The sequence below is a fragment of the Apaloderma vittatum genome, unplaced genomic scaffold (genome assembly GCF_000703405.1).
Source record: "Apaloderma vittatum isolate BGI_N311 unplaced genomic scaffold, ASM70340v1 scaffold28830, whole genome shotgun sequence".
Taxonomy (NCBI): Eukaryota; Metazoa; Chordata; class Aves; order Trogoniformes; family Trogonidae; genus Apaloderma; species Apaloderma vittatum.
Genome location: NW_009695521.1, coordinates 9,705 through 33,155, shown reverse-complemented (window position 1 = coordinate 33,155; position 23,451 = coordinate 9,705). Strand labels below are relative to the sequence as shown.

Below are 23,451 nucleotides of genomic sequence, written 5' to 3'. Positions count from 1 at the left end.
CTGCTCCTTTGCTCCTCCATAGAGATCTAGCCCCTGGTCCGTCTGCCTCAAGTCCCAAGAGCTCCCAGTCTCTTCACAGACATCCCAGTTCCCAGAAGTACCTCCAGTGTCTGCAGAGAGACTCCTGGTCACACATCAGAGCAGACCCCAGCCTCTCCAGCACATCTCAGGAGCAGTGCTAGGGCTCAGGCACCGCAGGCTCTGCTCATCCTCACCACCCTGCAACAGCTCCGGCTCCCGCGCACTGTCCCCCCGGCAGAGAACCGCACCGCTCCGGACCACGACCCTGAGGCGCCTTTGGGACACGACCCTGAGGCTCCTTTGGGACACGACCCTGAGGCTCCTTTGGGACAGCTCTGGCACGAGGAGGAGCTGCTGCTTGACTGCAACATCACCTGCCAGCTCAAGCTTGCTGCTTTCCCGGTGTTGTTCCCTCCACAGCTTGGGCTAGGCTCCCCCCTGCACACCCACACCCCGCGCTTCCTCCAGGCTTCCCTCCAACCATCTCTCCGGTTCTTTATACAGCTTCTTTGAACTACAAATTTCTGGCAGTTTTGAAAGGAAACCGAAGCTGTTGTGGCACTAAGGGATTGATTTTGCATTAAAATAATTGGATGGAGGACCACAGGCTTAGGAGGGATTTGCATTTAATGAAAAGAGAACGGGGTCCTTACATGCTCTTGCTGAAAAGGCAACTCACAGGATGTTCCTGTGAGTTAAAATGAGTAACCTCAGATGCTGATACAGACTCATTTCAGGAGTGCACAAACCCTCCTCGAGGCTGCGATGAAATCTGCTGCATGATTGCAAACAGTCTCCCTCCACATTTTCTGAATAAGGTTTTTGTATTATCACACTTCAGCATGCAGACAAACCACACAAGCTATTTTAAGCAGCTCGTCCTTGTACTACCAACTCTTCCATTTGACAAGTAGATGGTAAACTTTGTGCTCACTCAGAGTAACGGTCTGAGCACCCAAATGAGTATTGTCCTGTATGTCTCAGCATAGCTGCTGATCAACCCCACATACTCTTCTCTGCTTTCCTGATCAAACCACACATTTTTCAGAGTACCAAGATATGAAGTATAGCGCTGGTTTTGAAGAAATCTTGAACAACAAGCCTTTTGCTGAAGGTTGGGATTGTCCTGGAATTCTAGATTCCTAACCTCTACATGACCTTAGTTTCCATGATTTTATAACAGATTTTTCAAACATTTGCAGATGTATAAGATAATGCCAGGGAATAATCTTGGGGACTCTTTTACAGTCATTAAGTTTCCAGCATCTCTTATCTTACCAATGAAAACAGAAACTCATATTGAATCTAACATGAGCAGCAATACAGAAATACACCAAATATCTATAAAGTTAATTTTTAAACAAATACATACACCAAGGGCTGGAGAAAAAAAAAATCCAACAAATCCCTGAATTTTATCAGCACAGTATGGAGATTTGTATGCTCCGTATAATAGGTATGAACCCATATAATAGGAAGAAGAGCCAAGAAGACACAGAAATAAGGAGTTTGAGCGCAGTGTGACCCAGAGCTTGATGCCCCCACAGTGAGGACAGAAGAGCTGTGAAAATCCATGGTAGGGAAGGACCCCAAGAGACACATGATCACTCACAGTCACCTGCGAGTACCTGAGGGAATCTCCAGGGTCTCATCCTGGCCATGTCCCGAGCACCACCGGGCCAGGTCTTTCAGAAAGAGACCACCAGGTTCATGGTATTGAGGGTAGGTCAACACTTTCCATGGCCAAACTGTCATGTTAAAGGGGATTTCTGCTGCCTGTTGCTGGAGTTGATTTTAGGGCACACAGCCTGGCAGCTCTGCTCTGTCTCAGGAGCAGGTAAAGGGCACTCAGCTGCATCTATACACAATAATGTATAGATATAAACATACATATATACACAAATACACAACTACTTGTTCATAACAGAAGACCCCCAGAAAACTGCAGTGCTGCTGTGTTGTAGCATCCCATTTATATTAAAATCATAGAATAGAATCACAGAACAGTTTTGGCTGGAAGAGACCTTCCAGATCCTCAAGTCCAACCTATCAACACCACTAAACCACGTCCCTCAGCACAACATCTACTCATCTCTTAAACACCTCTGGAGGTGGTAACTCAACCACCTCTGTGCTGTCTCATTAAAAGATAATTTTCACCTGTATTCATCTTACTTGTTATTCAAAACAATCTGGAGAGGTTTAAAAGCAAGTTGATTTTAGCACTATGCTCCCTGCCCCCCTGAAAACTCAGCTGAGTATCAATTCCTTCTTAAGCTTCCCCACAATTTGGGTAGCATTGAGACACCAGTTGGACCAAACCCCTCCTGTGGTGCACAGTCCTGCCAGCTGGGGCTGGCCCGCAGGAGACTCGCATCAGCCCCATCAACCCGGTGGCACCGAGGCTGGTGGCTAGTCCATGCTGTCACCACCACAAACCAACCCAGTGGCTTCAGAGGGCCAGGTCACCTCGCTCTTCTCCCACTGCAGCCATCCCCCTGCCCGGTCCTCAGACTGGGAGGTAGGTCCATAAATTGGTGTCTGACCATCCTGCCTGCTGCAGCCAGGGGATGCCTGGGCAGCTACAAAGACTGCAGTTAAATTGATACCAAATAATTAAGAGGCAATCGATCACTTAATGGAAGGGGAAGAAATCCTGCCTCCGCAGTGTAATAACCCCACAGTCTATTGACTGGAGATTGCTTATTTTTGCTATTTGATCCTCCTGTTTGTTCTCTTTATGGGCTTTTTTGCTGTATGATCCTCCTGTTTGTTCTCTTTATGGGCTACCTACACATTTCCTAGGCTCTCATGAATTCACACTCTTCCTAAATTCCCAAAGTCCATCACACCTGGGAAAGACTTAATAAAATAAAGATGTTCTCCCAAACCCACGGTGATTTCCCAGAGGGGTTGTGCCATTCCCAGAGCTGTGAACAAAGGGTACACGGCCGAGGCAGCGACCAGGTGGGCGCTTGGTGGGTCCCATGCAGACACATCCTGCTCTGCCCCGTGCAGACTCTTCACACTGATCAGCACACGTGTACACACCACCCTCTTTCGGCCACTTGAAAAGTCAGAGAGATCTTTAAACTCCATAAACAACTTACAAACCAAGGCCTTTCCGTGCTGCACATGAAGCACAGCAGTCTATCCCCTGCCGTGTCTATGAGCTCAGCATCCCAGCAGGACAGGGGCAGGCAAGGCCAGCGACAGAGCTCAGAGGGCCTATGAATACAAGGGCAGCGGCTCAGTGCCCCAGCTTTACCTTGGAGTTCCCTAGCGAGCAGCTCTAAAACGCAGAGATAAAGCTGTGGGTGGTGGGGCAGAGCCCCGTGGTGAAGCAGCCATCGCTCGAGGGCCGAGGTGGCCCCGCTCACACAAGCGGGGCAGAAGGAAGGAGCGAGGAGGCATCCCCCGCAGGACACGGAGCTCCGGCACCAGGGACTCGAGAGCCGGCTCCTCTCCGTGCTTGTACCGACGGCTCCTGTGCGGTCGGTTTACCTAGCGTAACAACAAAACAACAAAAAATCAGCCCTTCCTGTTGCAGACCCGGCTCCTCCACCCAGCACCTCTCGCAGCGCCGCTCCTGAGCCCGGCCCTGTACCCGAGCGCCCCCCCGGCCGGCGGGACGAGTTGCTGCTCCTTCCCGCGTCCTCCGACGAGGAGGCAGAAGTTCTGCGGCTGCTGGAAGCGCCGCGTTCTGTTCTCCCGGCTGACAGACACCGGGCAGAGCTGGCCGGGGGATGGCAGCCAATGCTCACAGAGGAGCCTCCACCCGCTCGGGACCAGCTCCGGAGCCACCGCTCGCCTGCAGCGACCAGAGCGTGCCCGGCACGGCCAGCAGCCAGCCCGGCGGTGGGAAATTCCCCGACACCAGCAGCGACCGGAGAGCGACACCACACGCAGGATCCTGCTTTCTGGTGCAGAAGGACCAGACTCGCAAGTAATTTCCTTTAACAAACCCGTCTTGTTCAGAAAAACATAAAAGCCCAGAGTATCCTTCTTGGCAGTAGTGGTGCATTTCATTTTGATGTGCCTTAAATTTTAATAAAAGCTGGCTTAATTCCCAAGGTTATGGTTACGTTAGGGGGATTTTTCAAGCAAGCCGACTTCAGAATTGAAGTGCTCCGTGTTTCGCTCAGGTGGACACCCCTGAGAGCCCAAGCAGCTGGAAGAGTGGGATCTGGGGACTCTTGCACGAAGGGGAGTTCAGTTCACCTGAGCAGAGGTGCAAGAACATCATCCTCAGGCCAAGAAGGTTGCTCTCCAGCACGGGAGAGAAGTTGCCCTCAACCCTTTTCCCCCTCACAAAATGAACATTTAAAAAAAAATAGTTTTACGCTTCAGGGGGACACAACGGCAGAGAGTGCTTAATTTATTAAAATTGCCACATCTTTCTGTAAATTTACTGGTATGTAAAATATGCATACAAAATACAACATTCAGACAAATTATTTACATCCAGGGCAGCTGCAATATTAAGCAATAACTTTAGCAATAGTTTCAAAATAACTCACTGCAGCAAACAGTAGATTAATTATTTCACAATATGAAGGCTGAGTTTTAGCATTGCACTGCTATACTAAGTTCTAAATATGACAGTACTTCCAGATAAAATATTACTGCTTCTTTTAAAAAAACAAACAACTCGGAAACCGGTTCGTAGATTGATGAAACCCTACACATTTCTCTTTGGGGACTAAAAACCACAGCAGATTTAGACACAAATGGAATAGCTATGTTCAAAATACATTCAGTCTATTGATGCCAAAAATACATTCAGTGTAAAGTTACAACTTATTGCACATTTCTTATGTTCCATAGAAATATATTGTACCTCTTAACACCTGTTTCCCCGTACATTCATGGGTTGTGCTGCCTGACAAAACAGAGCACCGATGCCTTTCCCTGAAAGCTCCACATGGATCGGGGCACTGCAGCCCGTGATCCATTGCTGGGACTAGACATATTTCTAAACAAATTTATTTATAGCTCCTGAATCTATAAGGAAAAAAAAAAAAAAAGAAGAAGTGGTGTAATGACAACTGAAATACAGAATTCATTACAGGAGGGAATGATCTTGGTTAAGTGCAAACGACTATAAAAGCAGCAAAGTGCGAGAGAGATTAGTCTGAATTTCTCAAGGGGTATTTGGGGGGAGCAGTTAAAAATGGAAAAAAAATAGGTGCTAGATAAAATGTTAATTAACTTTCCCTCTCAGTTCATATTCCACACATTAGGTTTTAGGTTGTTATTAGAAGCAAATTAAAATATTAGTAACTCCCCCCAACTAGAAGCATGAATTAGGAGAGGCTAAGTGTGGTGATGGGTCTTGAGCATCCTTGAAAATTTTTATGAGCTTAAGAACTTGTGCTTTAAATGAAGATTAGCAGGAACATTAGTAACCTCTCAGGAAACCGAAGCTTCCCTAGAACTGCAAAGAAGTGTCTCAGCATAACCTCTGCTCTTAAATTTGAGTAGGAGAAATCCTCATTGAGGGAAAAGGCCACTAAAACAAGGGGTGTTTGGTGGGTTGTTTTTTTTAAAGGACTATACAGTTTACAAACATCTGAAACCCAGCACAACATCAGCCCCTTGGCTCAGTTACGTTTACCTCTAGTTTGCCTAAAACTTACATTTACCTCTCAAGAACAAAAGAAAAAAAGGAAAACCAGTGCAAAAATATTGAGCTAAGTGAACAGCTAAGGCAAAGAGACCATCATGTTTCATGCCACAAGACACGTGCAAGAAAAGATTTACAGTATTCCCAGGGCCGGGGCTGTGACCTGAGCACTGCAGCCAAGCCCGACCAGAGCATCGTCCCCTCGCATGCTCCACAGCCTGGCCCTAAAATGGTCTTTCTCAAATTCCAGGGTTGCTCAACAGTTTTGTGAGACTCCTAGAGGGACAGTGAAAAAAAAAAACAAACTCCAAAAAACAGCCTAAAAACCCATCGCCACGCCAGATTGATCAAATGGAAAGGCAAAACTAAGTGGCAGGTACAACTTAAAAGAAAAATAAATTATGCTGGTTCACAACCCTCCTACCCAATAAATCTTCCTGAAACCACCTCCCAGGTCCCCCCAGAGAGTAGGTCACCAAAGTGTCTCACGTCAAAAAGCGTATTTTTTGTAATTTCGCAGTGTGACTTTATTCTAGCACGGTTCCTGACCCCGAGGAGCTTCTGCACAGACACTAAGTTCGTCCACCGTGTGATCCGATTCACAGGGAACAAATCCCCAGGAACAGTTATCAGATACACTTCAAGGGCATAGGTGCTTTCAAAGGGTAAAAAGTGCATAGGACTGAATTTCAAACGGAAGAAAAATCCCTGGAGAGCATTCTGATCGCTCTCCCCACAAAGCTCAAGGAACGCCTCCATTTAAGGCAAAATGATTAACATGTTTTAAAAGTGGTGTAAGAGAAGCTAACAGCGTCCCCTGCCCACCTCACATTTCACATGGCAACAGACCCAGTGCTCACCAACGAGGCTCAGTGACACAGGACTGCTGCAAACACCCCAGCTTGCACCTGCACACTTCAAATACTTTGGAAGAAACAGCCCTAACACTATTTAAAATTGCTTTTGTCCCACTGCCACTGATTTCAGACACCTTGTTCTGCAAATTCAAGAAGAGCTGATTTCAATGGATAAGACATTGCCTTTTCCCACTGAAAAAAAAAATGAATCTTTGATTGTTCCTTTTTTAACATGAGGATTTTGTTTCAAGTTATGTTCTACAAGAACAAATGCCAGAACTTAGGTTTGCAAATCTGTTGATAACTCGAGTCAGCATCACGCTCTGCATCACGCAGCAACGACCCCTCAAGCAGCTTAGGAAGTTCGGATCTGTCGAGCTCCCGAGCGTAATTTATGCAGATGAAGCACATGAGCACTGAATCTATTAGAGATCTTTGATTCTATCTCTGAAAGCACCCTGGAGAAAAACCACCTAGCAGAAACACTCTCCCTGGCACCACTCAACCCTGGCAGGAGGGATGAGAAGTTCTGCAAACGTCTAAATCGCGCCAGAGCCCGTTACTGCGGCAATTAACATCCGCTAAGGGTCCCTGATGTCCTGGAGAGTGTCAGCATGAGACTCGGAGTCCTGCTGCCACCGACCATCCCGTGCAGTAAAAGTTTAACCCGTTCACCCACGCAAGAGCCCAGGTCAAGAGGCTGCATGTCAAAGATTGATCTTAAATACCATAATTAGCTAAAAGCTTTCATCACAGAGCTGCGTGCGCTACACTGATTTTTTTTTTGCAAAGCTTTGTTCTTCTGGAAACATCCCTGTACTTAATTTCCATGGACCACCTGGATTTAGAAACATTTAAAGAAATGTATTATTATGAAATATATCATTTTAGCTGTTAAAAATATTAGAATATCATATTCAAATGAGTGGACCACAGAGCGGGGCGGAATTGACAAATTGCCAGAACATCTGTGAATTTTGAAAAAAAACCAAACCACCACCTCGCTTTTGATAGCTCGCAGTATTATGGAAATATGATTAGAAATGCTATTATTTTTCACCAGCCTGGTGCTATTCCAGAAACACGTACGAAACCCCTGAACAGGCTGTGGTGGCTTCGTGCAAGGACAGCAGTGCTTTAAATTGCATTGAACCTTCCCCTTTAAGCATCAAAAGGCACTAAAAAAAAGTTACCAGTGACGGATTGGCAAGATGATGTTTAAAAATATATACTTTCTCAGTTTAGCTAGAATTTCTCCCATCCCTGCGTACCTACCAGAAAAGTATTGCCTCTATTATTCTTCCTACTAACTGTTAAAAAGAAAAAATTGTCCCTTGATCAATAATATTCAATGAACAGACTGAAGCAACTCCAAATCTTAACTATAATACTGTACATGAAACCAAGACAATAAAAATCAAAGTTAATAAATTGACTAGACGCTTTTGTTCACAGTATAAGTACATGGTAAAATTTTCTTTTTTTTTTTGTTCGCTTAGGTAATGATAACTACAGTATTTGAAAACGCATTTTACTGATGGCACCTTTTCAGATTCCTGCATAAAAATATGTAAAAACCTGGATTGAATTTGATCTTTTACTCGGTTTGCAGATATAACATCTGGTTTCCCTTGCAGGCAGGCTCAAGCAATCCCAGCTTCTTCCTATGCGTTTAGGGTTTGACTAGGATGAAAAGGGCAATAGCAAAAAGCATTTTTACTCCTTTCTGTGATTAGCCTGGCGCCAAATTTATTTTAGAGAATGAGGTTGTTGACTTGCGTATAAAACATGAACTACGAGTCAAAAGCTGCCCCTTCCAGCGGCCAAACACGGAGCCAGACGTCAGCGCTCTGGGGTTTGGGCACTTGGAACACTGAACCACGTTATCTGAGGTAGACCGGAAACAAAAACAATTATCACACAGTAAAGAATGAACAAGAAGAATTCTTTCCCCCCCCCCCGCCTTTTCCTCCGGGGAGCTCCTCAGGCTTTGGAGTCGTCGTGCGCGCAGAGCTGCGAGATGGTCTTCTTGATGCGCAGGGCGGTGAGCCGCGCTGCGCCGTTGGCGTACCAGCACTCCCGCATGATCCTGCCCATCACCCGCAGCGCCTGCGTGGGGAGAAGAGCAGGAGAAGAACGGGTCAAGAGCGAAACCGTCACCTCCTGCTTCCAATTTTTTGGAGTGCAATACCAGAAGATACAGCAAAGCTCTCTGAAGGAGGTTGTAGTGAGGTGGGAGTTGGTCTGTTCTCCCAAGTTACTGGTGGTAGGACAAAAGGAAATGGCCTCAAGTTGCACCACGGGAGGTTAGATTAGATATTAGGAAAAAAATTCTTTATTGAAAGAGTGGTGAGGCACTGGCACAGGCTGCCCAGGGCAGCGGTGGAGTCACCATCCCTGAAAGAGTTCAAAAACCTCGTAGGCATTTCACTTTGGGACATAGTTTAATGGTCATGGTAGTCTTGGGTTGGCGGTTGTACTTGATGATCTCAGAGGCCTTTTCCAACCTTGCTGCCTCCATGACTCTATGAAACCGTAATACAACAGCAAGTGTCAGAAATTAAGACCTACACTGAAGAGAGTTCAGAACAAGACAGTTTTCTCTGTACTGATCTGGGAGCTGAGGAAGAGCTAGACATCTGAAACGCATTTAAACTCTGCAGAGGCCAGACAGCAAGTTCCCTTTGCCCCGCTGTCAAATTCTGTCTTGATTTAAATATGCTTTGTAATAAACTGGAAAACTGCTTTTACCTCACAGCTTTGCCACTGGTTTGGAATATTTGGTCTGAGCTTCTGCTCACAAACTACCCTTCTCATGTCTTCTATCGAAGGATCAGAAGGCACAACGTCATAGTAAGGCAACTGGTATTCCTCAGTGATCCCTAGGAAAGATTTATTGTGTAGGTAACACAAAATCCAAAGGAGCAGCTCCAGAACAAACTTCAATTTTACTTTTTTTACAGGCAGTGAGAAAGAACAGAGGAACATCTGGGGCCAGCTTGAACCACTGCCCCACAACAGACATCTATGGCCACACCCTGCCAAGACAATTGGGAGTGCTTCTGTTTCATTTAAGACAAAAGTGATCTGGATTGCAAAACGAGAAGCCTGGCAGCCTCACCTCCAGCGGAGCACCTTCGGGCTATCTCCCAGTACACCAGCCCAAGAGAGTAGATGTCTGCACGCTTGAAGGACTCAAAGATGTTCATGTTCATCACATCGTCGAGGATCTCGGGAGCCATATACCTTTAAAGCACAGAGAAATATGTTTGCCTGAGGGACACAGGGTCGCACGGGCTGGCGAGACATGTCCCAGCACCGGGCTGGCCACCACCTTCCACATCCACCCGAGGGGATGGGACAGGGACTTGGGTCTGTGACAGGACCAAAGGCAGGTGGAGAAGTCAATGATGGAGGAAAGAGGCAAGAGAAGCCATCCTGGTGGCTGGCAACCCACCCTCACGCCCCTCCTGGTGCCCACCCTGGGGTTCTGGGCAATGTCAATGGTGCTCAGCACCCACCTCCTGGTGCCCACCCTGGGGTTCTGGGGAACGTCGATGGTGTTCAGCACCGAGTCGTGCTTCACCGCCAGGCCCAAGTCCGCGATGGCGCAGCTTTCGTTCCGCTTCACCAGGATGTTCTTGGATTTCAGGTCTCGGTGGGCGATGGCTGGCTTGCCTGCTCACGGAAAGAGAAAGCGCTGCCAATTTTGATAACAGCATGAATTTTAATATGCAAGCAAGCAAGCAAAAACAATTTTATTCAGGCTTGCTATTACACCCTGGAAAAAAAAGGTTAAAGCTTATTTTGTACCAGGCAAAGCTTCGCTAAATGCCATCAAAATCCAAAAACAGCCCTTGAGGGCATTTTCGTTCCAGTATCTGTATTTCAGGAGTAAATCACAAAAAAAGAGAGAGATCCTGCAAATTCATGTAGAAAGCCCTTCACTCGTTATCGCTCCCCGCCAGCACAGCTGCTCCTGCCGGCACTCGCCTCGAGGCGCGGAAGGAGGCGCAGGCTGATGCTGAGGCTGTTTCTTGCGGTCTAACCGTTCATGAAATGCTTTACCACGTCACCCACGAACATTTTTGCAAATGCTGCTGAAGGTCCTCAAAACATCCAGAAGCCCAGAGGGAGGGGAGCGCTTGCCTTGGGTGCCGACGATCTCCATGTGGAGGTGCGCGAGGCCGCTGGCCACCGACAGTGCCAGCTTCACCATCCCCTTGGCCGTCACCGTCCCACGGTTCAGGTAGTCAAAGAGGGACCCTTGCTCGTGGTACTCGGAGACGAGCCAGAGCTGAGTCCACGTCCCGTTATCTACCCGGAGGAAGCAAGATTGTTCAGCTCTATTAAAAAAACGTAATAATAAAAACCAAAGAGCCAGGAAAAGCTGTCCCTGTTTTGTGGCGGGCACAGGCACAGAGGCCAGGACAGCAGAGAAGGGTCTCAGGTGGGAGCGGGGACAGATGGGGCCAGGCTCTTCTCGGTGGTGCCCAGTGACAGGACAAGGGGCAACGGTCACCAACTGGAAACAGGAGGCTCTGCCTAAACATGAGGAAACCTTCACTGGGAGGGTGGCAGAGCACAGGCTGCCTGGAGAGGGTGTGGGGTCTCCTGTTCCGGTGGGGTTTGATCCAACAAGTTCCCGTGTGGCTGCCCTGGGTGACCCTGCTCTGGCAGGGGGTTGCACTGGGGGATCTCTAGAGGTTCCTTCCAACCCCAACTTTCTGTGATTCTGTGACCTCACCCCCGCCCCGGCATACCCTTGTTATCAGCCGCGATGAAGCCCAGGATGTTCTCATGCCTCAGCATAACCGTCTGATAAATTTCTGCCTCCCGAAACCAGGAGCGCTCGTCTCTGGAGGAAAAGATCTTCACGGCTACATCCTCCCCACACCACTTCCCGCGCCAGACTTCGCCAAACCGGCCTTTTCCCACGATTTCCTGCAGGACAATAGTCCTTGCGATGGTTCTTTGCACGAGCAGAGGTAAACCTGGTTGAAACAGAAGAGACGAGTGTTTGTGACAGCTCTGCGCAGATCTTTAAATCCCAAAGTTTGACAGCGAGCTGTGCTCATGACTTCGCTTTCAAAGAAAGAAAAAAAAAGAAACGCCAATAAAAACAAAAACGCAGGCTTGAACAACTTAATTTCTTTTGACGGGGACTACAGGTTGTGTTGCAGTCAATTAGTTGATCCGTTCTGGCTGAAATTTTCAAAAGGAAATATAAACTATCACAGCAGTTTGACATTTTGTTTTGCTAGCCATACATCCCTGCATCCTTTGATTTCCTACCATATTTGTTTGGGACTTTTTTTTTTTTTTTTTAAAGCGAGACAACCTTGCTTTTAACAGAGCAAAATAACAGGCAGGAAAAATTATAGTCTGAAGGTCGATTTATTCAAATTTATTCAAACATTCCCTCCAGCATTCCTCAACAGAGCCCTCACCCTCATGCCTGCGGGGGTCAGCACAAAGAAAGCCCCGTTACCAGCTCAGAGAGGTCTTTGAACAACTAAAACTTTCGGGTAAAGGAAGCCAAAGTCTATTCAACATATATGTGAAAAAGCATTGGGGAAGCACAAGAAATTAATCCTGAAAGGTATGCTGTTCAATATAAAATAAAGTCAATGAAATTAAGCACCATATATTATTTTTTTCATTTATAAATAAAGGTAAGCATGATTTACATATTTTTCAATGAAATAAAAATTCTAGTTACAGAAGCCCAGGCTGTAGACACCAGACATGTTGCCAGCCTGATGAGCAGGAATTTTTGAATTCCCACCTCATTTTTGCATTTCTTTGATTTAACAAGGTCTCGGTAGCAATGGAGGCATCACAGTAGACATGATATCAGAAATGCGAAAAAATATTTAAAAGCTTGGTGTTCTGCTCAAAACAAGGATTTGGAATGGCGTTATTTTGGCACCGGCACAAAAATTTCAGGAGGGGCATAACCCAACCTTCTATTATCAGCTAATCCACATCAGCCAGCGACAGTTTGTTGTACACGTGAAGCCAACTTTGGAATTAACTTTTTTAGCTCTTCCACTCAAACAAAGAATCGAACTGTTGTAATTCGACAGAAGAAAAGAGCTGACAAAAAGCCCCACTGCCGAAGTAAGATGCAGCCAAGCCTATCGGCACAAAACCTCCCTCAATATAAAACTTGTCGCAGCAGCGTAAGCGCCTCCGAGACAAGACCTCCCCAACGCGGGCAACGCTCTCCATGGCCCTACAAGCATGGTGACACGTCTGCCCTTGGTTTAATCATCACAAAAACCCGCTCGGAAGCAAGGGCAGCCGCGCCCGGGCAGGTCATCATCCCCCACGTACCAGAGCCGGAGCCGGAGGTCGTCATGTCGTAGATGAGATCCTTCAGCGTCTTGCCGGAGCTGACGAGGTTGCACTCGGAGAGGGGCTCCTCGGCACTGGGCTGCTTGTCCCCGCGGCGGGTGCAGCGCCAGCCGGGCCGTGTGCATGCCACCAGCACGGCTGCCAGCGAGAGGACGCACACTGGCACTGCCACTGTCACCGCAAGCACCGCGGGTCCCGCGCCAGCCCTGCCAGCCGACTCCGATGCTTCCGGGAGACACAAGGGAGAGAGGGGTGGAGAGAAAAGGACGGTAAGCGAAGAGCTGCAGAGCAAGGACAGATTAAGGTTTAATACTTTCCCACGGTTGCCCTGGTGAGACAGGCCATGGTTCTGTGAGTGACGGAGTCTTTCCCTGCCACGCACACCTTTTTCGCGAGTAGCTTGGGCTCATCACCAAATGCCACCATCCCACATCACCCCATCACCAGCTGCTCGAGGGAGCACCAGCAGAGATGTCGAGCTGGTGGCAGCACGGCTAGAGGCAAGGTGCCCTACAGACCATCGCCACGCCTGACCCCAGGAACAGCCCTGGGAACGCTCCTCGGACACGCTCACCAGCTGTGTCTGCACCTGTCTGTTAGAAAACCCACGCAGACTTCTCACAGCACAACCCATCCTGGCCACCGTCTTCTCCAGCTAGTCCCACCCCATGCCTCAGTACCACTCCAAGCATTCCAAAAATGCTGCAGCGACCCTACGGAGTACAAAATTTTAATCCGTTCATGTTGACAAAACGCCGTTCCCTCACGGTGAGCTCACCCCTCGCCTCTCTGCGGCCAAAGACCCAGAGATGGGACCAGAAAGCTCCTGTGGGAGCTGCATCAAGTGGTGGCCCAGCGCTCCGACAGGGATAACCCCCACCCAGCCAGAGACACCCTCCTGCCCCACAGTCGGGGTGCAGTGCCCTCCCCATGCACGCCCCAGAGCTTGTGTGTCAATTCCTGCTCACGTTGTCCCTGCTGAAAACAAACCCTTGGAAGAAAAAGCAATTTCTGAGCAACACTTACAGGAATACAGAGTTCTAGTAAATGAGGCATTTAAAGGATTTCTAAGACAGAACGCTTCTGGAAGTTGATTTTGTGAAGTCATATTTCACAAGGGTGAAGAAATGGGACTGTCCTAGATCATTTTCCATTTTAAAACTATAGGGATAAAAAACATATCAGGAAGCTGTAGGAACACAGTACTCAGGTATTTACTTACACGTGCACACACCCAAATCCCCAAATGCCATCAAAACAGTAAATAAACTTAAAAATACCCAAAAAACAAACCAAGGAAACAATAAGCCTCCCCCTTCAAAATAGAACAAAACAGAAACACGACCCACAAAAACACCGACACCCCTCAAGAGTCACAAGCACCAAGCAGCGGATCAAAAGGCTACAGAAAATGCAAGAATTGGGAACTCCGCACCACACAAAGTCACCCCTTAGGAAAGAGAAAGCCCCTCTCTTGTCCAGCAATGTGTGAGCGATGTGCACACTGCAATCTGAATGCTGCGAGTGACAGAGACTGCACGTCACTGGAGGCAGCAGCCGAGCATCAGCCCAGCATCGCCCGCTCCGCTCCTCCCGCTCATGTCCCAAGGGCAGCACCTCTCCGAGGGAGCCTGCCCAGCCTTGCACACCTTCGGGAGAGACAGGAGCAAAGCCAGCTCTGCAAAGGGCCCTTGTTCCTTTCTTTCTTCTCTCGCTTAGCACTGTGTGCTTTAACTAAGGCCGAGAAGAAAATAAGATGTTAACAACAGAGGAGGAGGAGGAGGAGGACTGCCATGCTGCGCTACAGGACAACGTACCGGGCAAGGAGCTGTGCCCTGCGTGTCCAAAACGCAGCACTTGCAGCACATCGCCCACATCTCCGTCCTCACCCCCAGATGGAAGAAGGGTCGTTACAGAATCATTAAGGTGGGAAAAGACCTCTCAGGTCATCAAGTCCAACCAGCACCTGTCAGCGGGGGCTGCCAGCACCAAAGGGGCACAAGACACGGGGCACGCTCACGGCCGTCCTGTGCCCCCCCAGCTCCTTCCTTCTCTGGCTTATTTTTTCACAGCTCCCTCCACTCCAGGCACAACTCCTTCCAGAAGCGAACTTCTCAAAAATCTTCACTTCCATTTTCTGTTTCTTTACTTTCAAGCCTGCTCCCTTGCAGTCTGGACATTAAAGGTGTCAAACCTGTACAGGAAAAAAAAAAGAGTAATAGTTACTGCTGGCTTTCTTTTTATCTTAAAATTGTAGGCACACAGTAGATATACACCGTATATACATAACACATGCATTTTATATATATACAGCGTACATATAAAACTTTCCAGGTTCTCCCAAAGCAGTTTCCACAAGCAGCAGAAAAGCCAAGTTTGCTAAGGGCACAACATTTTGCGCAGATTTCCTCAGGTGTTCCTGGTGGTGACAACAAGCACAGAGGATCAAGGCGGGGAGCGAGGTAACTGGGGAAATGCGCATTTATTTCCACAGGAGCGCTTTTCCTTGCAGGACATGCTCCTAACTTGGGAGGAACCTAAAAGGAAGTGCCCGTTTTTGAAGGGTTTTTAATATTAAAGCCAAATTACTCTAGTGGCTACATCCACACCCCCCCGCCACACGTTCTGCAAGCCTAGGTCTGGTTCCTAGATTTGCCAACAGAATTCAAGTGAGATGACAATGTGGTGTAACCTGCAATGTGCTGTTTTGAGACATGAACCACTGGAACACGTCTTACAGGAGAATTTGAAGTGGCTTGTAAAAAATGTTCAGTATATTAAAAAAAAAAAAGAAGCAGGGACAAAGTGAGCACAGCAGGTCAGCAAACACTGGAGCAAGGAGCAGGAGAAGCCTTGGTTGGAGCAGGAGGACAGAGGAGGGAGCGCAGAGACCCTCAGGGGGTGGCAGAGCGAGACCTCAGAGCAAAGCAGAAGCAAAATTGAAAGACTCTCTCACCTTCACTCAGGAGAGTGACATCCAGCACCAGGAATACCAACAGGTGACAGCTTTACAACTTATGCTGTGCCAGTTATTCGGATTAAAAACAAGTTCAGCGATGCTTACAGGTCTCCTCTGAGGTGCCGCTAAGTTGAGAGAGCTCAAGCACAGCGGGCAAGTTAGCCTCGAGGCTGGGAGCTGAGGCGACCAGGCCAGTTTGCAGGGGGTCTCCTCTGAGTTCCTGGCAAATGAAGAGATCTTGACTGCCTAGAGAAGTTCCCTGGAAGTAGTCACCCAGAAATGTCCTTTGCCATTCTTTAGTCCACCGGCTGTCCTGAAGGCAAAGGGTGGATCGAGGCTGGTGGCCATGTCCCAGATCCTTTCCGGTTCTTCACAGAGCACAAGCAGGAGACTTGAGAAGAGCCGGCGCTGTGATTCCTACTCTGCGGTTGGCCGTGGGCCATCTTCAATCCTGACTCCTCGCGGCACGGGGAGCTTGCGGACCACAACCCCTCGGGCATCCCTGTGGCTTCCCACGGCACCAGGCACAGGAGGGACAAAGAACACAGTCGCAGAACAGATGACACGCAGGGTACGAACAGGAATTAAAGGCAACATCACCACATCGTGTTTACAGCAGTTGGGCAACGTTAAACTCTTTGGGAAATAAGAAAATCCCTCGTGGCTACCTAAAACCGTCAGACCAACACCATTAATCACAGCATTTTGCAATCTGATTTCCAATGTACTATTCGATGGCTTACTAATCCAGAAGGGAAGCTGGAGATGTGTTGCCATGTATGAAACAAAAACAGCACATCTGGCAATATTTAGCCATTTTGCAATATGGTATAATGATATTCCACGTTGTGTAAACAAAATAGTACTTTTAGGCAGCAAGAAAAAGGAAGGATTTTTTTTCCCCCTTCCAATAGAAAAGAAATTGTCACAGATATCGTTTGCCTTGGTTTGGGCATAAAATGGGCACCGTAAGATGTCTAAAAGCCCTGAACTATGCACATTTAAGTCATTTAAGCTACTCAGGGAGAAAATTTTGTATTATTATCGATGTAGCAAGAAATTATACTGCATCTAACGGGGGGGTCTAGTCAGACATACAGAATACTTTTTAACCATTTCAAAATTACACAGTGTGGACTAGAGTCTAAAATTAAGTTTATCCACCATGACAACCGACCCCGTCGCCCTTTCCAGGACACTCAGAAATCAGCTGGGAAAGTCTGCTTAAGGACCTGGAAGTTTAGGCAAACCCATCAGGGATACGTCTACAAGACGTATGGATGTAAATAGACGCATGGTCTGGGAAAGCAAAGTGAGACCTTTTTGTCGGATGAGGAACACCAAGAATACAGGAGAGGAAAGCCCAATCTGTGTCCTGAGCCATGCCCATAACTTTAGTTATGGTAGTGACACCTTTAACACCAACATACCCACGTGCACCAGTCTTCTAAAAGGGCGTTAATGTCCTTAGGCGTTTTGAAACAGGTAAATGAAGAGTAATTATTTGTTCATGCAAAACCTACAGACAACTAAAAAACCAAAAACCACAAAACCACAACGACAAAACACGAGAATCTCATTGGTACCACTCTAACTGGTAGCACTCAACTCTCTTCACAATACGAATATACTCCAGGAGGGACTTGTGTCTCAGGAATTCCATTATATTTTCCTTGCTTTCATCCCAGTGTGTGCCACTGCAGGTGACACGAGGGCCAGTTGTGCCTTTGTACAGTTTGGGCAATAGGAATAAACGGAGCTGACAAACTACTTATGCCCTTTGTTAATCCCACTATTAGCTTAATCTTGTTGCATAAATCCTCCTTTCTCCTCTGACTCATTTTCCATTATGGAAATACAGAACAGACACCAGAACACTTTTTAGCTCCAGTTCTAGAGATGCTGCTGTGCCAGGTCTCCCAGAACAGAGCAGAAGAGACTGTTCTTGCTGTGTCCTGCCTTTTGCTGGAATGACAGAGGTATTTTGAAGGAAAAACCCTAAAACTAGGGTATTCTTTACCATGCTGCATTTTCCCACCAACTCACAGACATGTGGCTGTACGGACTGAACACATTCCCATGGTTTTTCTCAGAGGTGCTGACATTTTCTTTAGCCAGCCTCCGAAAGCAGCCTGGTCAGAAAGCCCAGAATCCTGTGATGAATCTGTAAACGCACTTGCACCCACTCAGCCTCCATTTTCAGCAGCTGTAAAAGCGGAGACTTAACATCCAGCATCACTTGGTGTTTCGAGACCAAGGTTTTCGAATGAGTGGCAGCACGAACTGTCCTCCACACACCTACAGACATGCAGACAAAGACATCAGAGCTCAACAAAGTCTGGTTACCTAAATCTGGTGACAAATGTGAGGGGTCCAAGCCACTGGGCTCCGCTTCAACAGCTGCCAAGTCAGTGTCTCCACCTAAAGAGCTCACTGAAGCCAACATTAGCTTTGCTGCTTTGGAGAAGGGCTGGAAAACAAGATCCCCATCCCGTACTTACTCTTCCTGGGGCCAAACACCACCCTCCACCACACCCAAGCATATAAAGCCCCAGTAGCCAGCTCCAGGGAAAGGTCACCTACGAATGGGCTTGCCCGTGGGGCAAATCCCGCTCACAGGTGGGGTGGGGGCAGAGATCACAAGCACTGTCTTGTCCCAGATCTGGAACATGGCCTGAAAATCCTGTGATACACAAGTCTCGAACTGGAAGAAGTCTTCCAGACCTTATTAGCAACTCCCGGCAGTGGCCTGTCAGATGCTGAGGTGCACAGAAGCAATTCCTCATGGGGAGAGGTTCCCAGGAAGGTCTGCCAAGGGCAGGCTGCTCTCTGCAGCCCCGTCTCCAGATCCCACAGCCAGGAAAAGGTCACCTCAGGTCACCTGAAAGTAGCCCAATTAAAAGAGCAGAAACATGGCAACGAGTTCAGAGTAACATAGGAAAAAACTCCACCCTAATTACTGCAAACTAATCCTGCACTTTGGAACTCAGCGGCTGTTAATGCAAAATACCGTAATCAAATCCCTGCCAACAAGAAGAGGTACACAAAAAGCAGATACCCAGGCTGAATCTGCCCTTGAAGAAGTGCACTTTCAGCCACTGCAAAAATCCCACCTCACACGAAGACCAGCCTCTCCTCAGGGCAGGTGCAGTGAAGATAGCTGCTGCCCCAGGCACATGATGCCATCTACAGTTCTGCCACCAAAATTCACATACGGGCCATCAAACGAAACAAGCGGCTTTCTGCCCCCCGAGATCCTGGTGCAGCAGAAGTCATTTGGCTCTTTCGCAGTCGCTCTTGACACATTTACAAGAGAAGCCCTCTCGGGACCCAATGCCTGGCCCGGGAGAAGAGCTGAAGGACGAGCTCATGTCCCCAGTCAGACACCGGAACCTGGAGGGAAGAGTCTTCCCAAGCTCCTGCCTTCTCTGTCGGGGACGTGCACCACGCTGGACCTTCTCAAGGCTTCTCCTTCCCCAAGAGATTCAGTCCGGCCTAAAGGCAAGATTTTCATATCCATGCTCTAGTTTTAAACTAGGATCTGCTTCATGAAGACAGGTAGGTAGGTAGGTAAAGTAAGCAGGCAGGTAGCAAGACCTTCCGTATGAAGATGTCTGTGCCAAGTGCCAAACAGCGTGTATCATCACTCTTAAAAGAGAGGCTGATGGGAGGTGGGCTGGCTTAAATAAGTACCTCGACAAGGCAGGTGTACTCTGAAGAGCAGAGAGTCAGCATGCCTAATAAGCAGAGTCTTACATGGTTACCTACCACAGCTGGCAAGGGACAACCAACCAAGACAAGTCAAGCCACAGCATGGCACATGGTGACATGGCACAGGGACCTCTGGGACAAGCAGTCCTACCTGGGGCCTGGCACTGGCACGGTCCAAGCACAGCACGTCCCAGCCGTGCAAACGCTGGCCTAGCCTGTACAAGAGCTGGTGGTGAAGACAAGAACTTCCACAATGGCAGTAAGATAATGGACTAATTACTAAATCCAGAACTGCTTCCGTGTTTTGTCAGGCCATCGACACTTCCAGGGCTTGTTACTTGTCACAGAAGTGCCTCCACTTCGGATTTCTTGTCCTGAAGTCAGAGATGATCCCAAGCTCCAGACTGGGATTTTGCAGTGCCGTACAAGACCAGAAATAGAACAAGACACGAATGCAACCTGAGCAAGGAGCCGCCTAAAAACTTGCTTTGGAAACAGCCACTTCCTTAGTGCGGGGACGCACCCCCAAAGGCAGCGCAGGCAACAGCATCCCAGCTGGTTCTGGAGCCCATGGCAGAGCCCACCACCGCCGGCACGGCTCCGGCTGGAGACCTCCTGCGGTGAGGGGACAGCCGGGACAGCACCAGCCCCATGGCCCACGGGCTCAGCAGTGCCCCTCGGGGAGCTCAGCTGTGCTGGGGCCCAAGTGACGCTTCCCTACCGTACGAGTACGTGGAGGCGGGCTGCCAGAAAAGAGCAGCAAACAAATAACACTGGCACTGCTAAAGTTTCGACTAATGTGAATCCCCCAAATGTTCAGGGCAAAGGGCTCAGGCTAAAAATTATTTTCTCTGGCACTGAAATACAAAACTTGGTGTTTTGCAACTGCCAGTTCAAGCACTAGGACGACAGGCACGCCTCCACCGCTCCTCTGTAAATCACAGTCTTCTCCTGAGATTCCAGCATCCCAGTTTGAAAAAATAAAAACACAAAAACATGGTGTTTTATTTCTACATTCCTAGAGCATGACCACTACTAGCATCTCCTTTCTGAAAGAAAAATACTTCAACAATACTTATTCGTGCCCTGCTCAACAGGTGAGCAGGCACTAGGTACAGATCTCGCAGCCATCGGGCTTCTACCTCAGCTAGGGGAATGGATCTACCTCTGGCAGCATCCAGGTGGGAGGTGACCGTCCCCAAGGCCACCACAGCAGCTCCCCATTGTCTGCCTTCCAGGACCTTATACGATAGAGCTACTGCTTCCTGTAGCAGCCTTTTAAATTCTGTTAAGTACTATACGGTAGCAGCTTGAAGGCAAGTTATAATTGTAAATTATGTATGAATTTGCAGCATTCTTACTTGTAACATCTCTCACTGGTGTAAGTATATAAAAAAAGGCATCCTTTAATAAAGTCACATATTTTACAGCTTTTCCAAAAAAAACTCCTAAGCCTTAGAAAGAAGAGTCACATAATTAAACCTAAAAATAGTATAAATATTTGGGCTTTAAAAAAGCACTGAATCAACTTCATTACACAATTTTGAGCCTAGCAGACTCAAGTACTGCACCAGCTGTGTAACACACAGAGATCCTGGAAGTGCAAATCTTTTTCCTCCCTCTAACTGGGAGCAGGAATCTTACACCACCTCATCCCTGCTGAGCAAGAATCAATGATACCAATCTAACACTGAAGAGGAGCCACCTTACGAGCTGCCAAAATGAGCTGCAGAGCCCCAGAGCTCAAGACAGACGAACAAGATTGCTGGAACCGCATCAGCCCAAGACCCCCCAGCAGTGACCTGGTGTCCTCCACCTGTCTCGCCCCCCAGCAGAAGCCCCTACGGGCTGTACGAGCCGCACCCTGACCGCAACGGAGCCACTGCAAACCCCGCAAGCTGCAGTAATTGCTCACCCACCCCAATCACAAGGACAGACTGACCGAGGACAAGGAGAGTGGCTCCTCGTATGTCAGGACCGCCCCATCATGGGTCCAACCTCACCGCCTGCCGAGATACGCATCTGCCCGGACACACAACAGCTCACAGCCAGCAGCCACGACTAACCGCCTTCTGTCCAAGCCTCTCTAGTCTGAATTCTGACCCAAGCCATCTAAAGCAGGTCTTTCAAATTGCCTGCAGAGATGTCTGAGGCTGTAAAACTTCAGCCAGTGCAAGGGCTCCATTATTTCCTCATGATGCACCAGCTCCCAGCTCCTCACAGCTGCTGTACATTGCTCATCCATGCCCCGTGGAAAGCCTGCAGTACATCAGATACCATCTTCCTAACACCGAGACTAACACTAAGTCCAATCACAAACTCCTTCAAGATATTCCAGCCCATCAAATCTGTGAGGCTACAAGTCTGTCTCCTTCAGACACTTCACGCTTAATGCCTCATGGGACATCAAAGGCAGCGTTAGGAGATGCAAGAAATTCACTTTTCCCCAAACAGAGCTGCAGTTTAAATTATCCTGTCTGAAACGAGTTGGGGGAAAAAACAGCTGCTGTTGTACAGCCAGCTGGCCCTTAATATCCTCAAAAGCTGCCCTCATGGTCGCGTCCTTTGCACACTCACGCTGTCCCACGGGAGTTTGAACAGTGCTTAGCACCGGGACGGAACTTACCGACAGGCAGGCGGAGGGTGATGTTGTTGCAGAAGTCGGTGTAGCAGCACTCGGTCTTCGTGATGTTCTTGGAACTGTGGCAGAAGACCTGGGCATTCAGCTCCGGGAGGGAGACGCAGGACTTGATGACCTCCTCCCGCCCGTTGGTCAGCATGACGGACGCCCAGCACGCACCCTCCGTCTGGCAGGTGAAGTTGGTGTGCTCACACAGCTGGCACACGCACTTCAGACCTGAAAAAGAGGTTTCCAGCTTCCGTGAGAAGACCCCGGGAAGACCACCACAGCAACCGTGGCACCTTGTCCTTGCCAGGTGGCCATGGCTGGCCAGCTCACCGCAGGCACTCCGCGGGGGCTCACCACAGGTCCTGAACCCATCAATGTGCTCCTGGCCTGCAGGAGGAAGCCGGTCCTGGGACACCCCCAACAGCACAGGTCCTCAGCACCCACCCACAACAAACTTTTAAACCAGGTGGTCCTCAGTCATCAGAAAGTGCATAGCACTTATCTCATGTGGTGAAGACTCACCTCCCGCAAGAAGAATCACAGAATCATTCTTGTTGGAAAATCCCCCCGGGATCATCAAGTCCAACCACTAACCCTGCTCTACAGAGCCCACCCCTGACCCATCTCCCCAACCCCACATCTAAATCACCTTTAAACCCCTCCAGGGACGGAGACTCGACCCCCTCCCTGGGCAGCCTGTGCCAATGACTGACTGCTCCTGCTGGGAAAACATTTTTCCTGATGCCCATGTGACCCTGCCCTGTTGCAGTTTGCAGCCGTTCCGTCTGGTTCTATCACTCCTTCCCCGTGAGAAGAGACCAGCCCCAACCTCTCCACACCATCCTGTCAGGCAGCTGCAGAGAGTGAGGAGGTCTCCCCTCAAACTCCTTCAAACTCACCAGCCCTATCTCCTTCAGTCGTTCTTCATAAGAAGCTTCTGTGAAAGCTGCCTTTTGCCCAGGTGGGGAGAGAGGTTCAGAATTCAGGTCTGTGCTCTCAGCTCCCACTGACTCAGGGCAACACCTCAGACAACGCTCAGGACAAACACGTGCACGTGCACCATTTTGAGAGGCGTATTTAGGCAGAGCTACGTTCATTACATACCAAATTTTAAACAATACCAACAGCCACCCGCACGCCTCGCCAGAGCCCACGGGGTCAGAGCAATGAGACCGAGGAATCGCCAAGATGCTGAGTCCCGGCAGGCAGCTCCCTGCGCCCCACAGACGGGGACGGCCGGGGACTGCTGGTGTCCCCTCCCCTGTCTTCTGGGATGATGCATCTTTCT

At 48.6% G+C, this 23,451-nt stretch overlaps 1 protein-coding gene across 3 annotated transcripts; it reads right to left on the bottom strand.

Annotated features, from left to right (window-relative positions):
- Positions 1-8,487: 8,487 nt before the first annotated feature.
- On the bottom strand, positions 8,488-22,389 carry ACVR1C (activin A receptor, type IC). Of its 3 annotated transcripts, XM_009871608.1 has the most exons (8): positions 22,161-22,389; positions 12,844-13,089; positions 11,268-11,498; positions 10,654-10,821; positions 10,026-10,182; positions 9,626-9,750; positions 9,256-9,386; positions 8,488-8,613 (listed from the first exon to the last, which is right to left on the bottom strand). In XM_009871608.1, exons 1-8 carry the CDS (start codon positions 22,312-22,314, stop codon positions 8,488-8,490), a joined length of 1,338 nt encoding a protein of 445 aa, XP_009869910.1. In that variant the 5' UTR covers positions 22,315-22,389. The 3 variants fall into 3 exon arrangements, with proteins under 3 accessions (XP_009869910.1, XP_009869918.1, XP_009869924.1); XM_009871616.1 differs by lacking the exon at positions 12,844-13,089 and having other exon boundaries at positions 22,161-22,383; XM_009871622.1 differs by lacking the exons at positions 11,268-11,498; positions 12,844-13,089 and having other exon boundaries at positions 22,161-22,383.
- Positions 22,390-23,451: the final 1,062 nt, after the last annotated feature.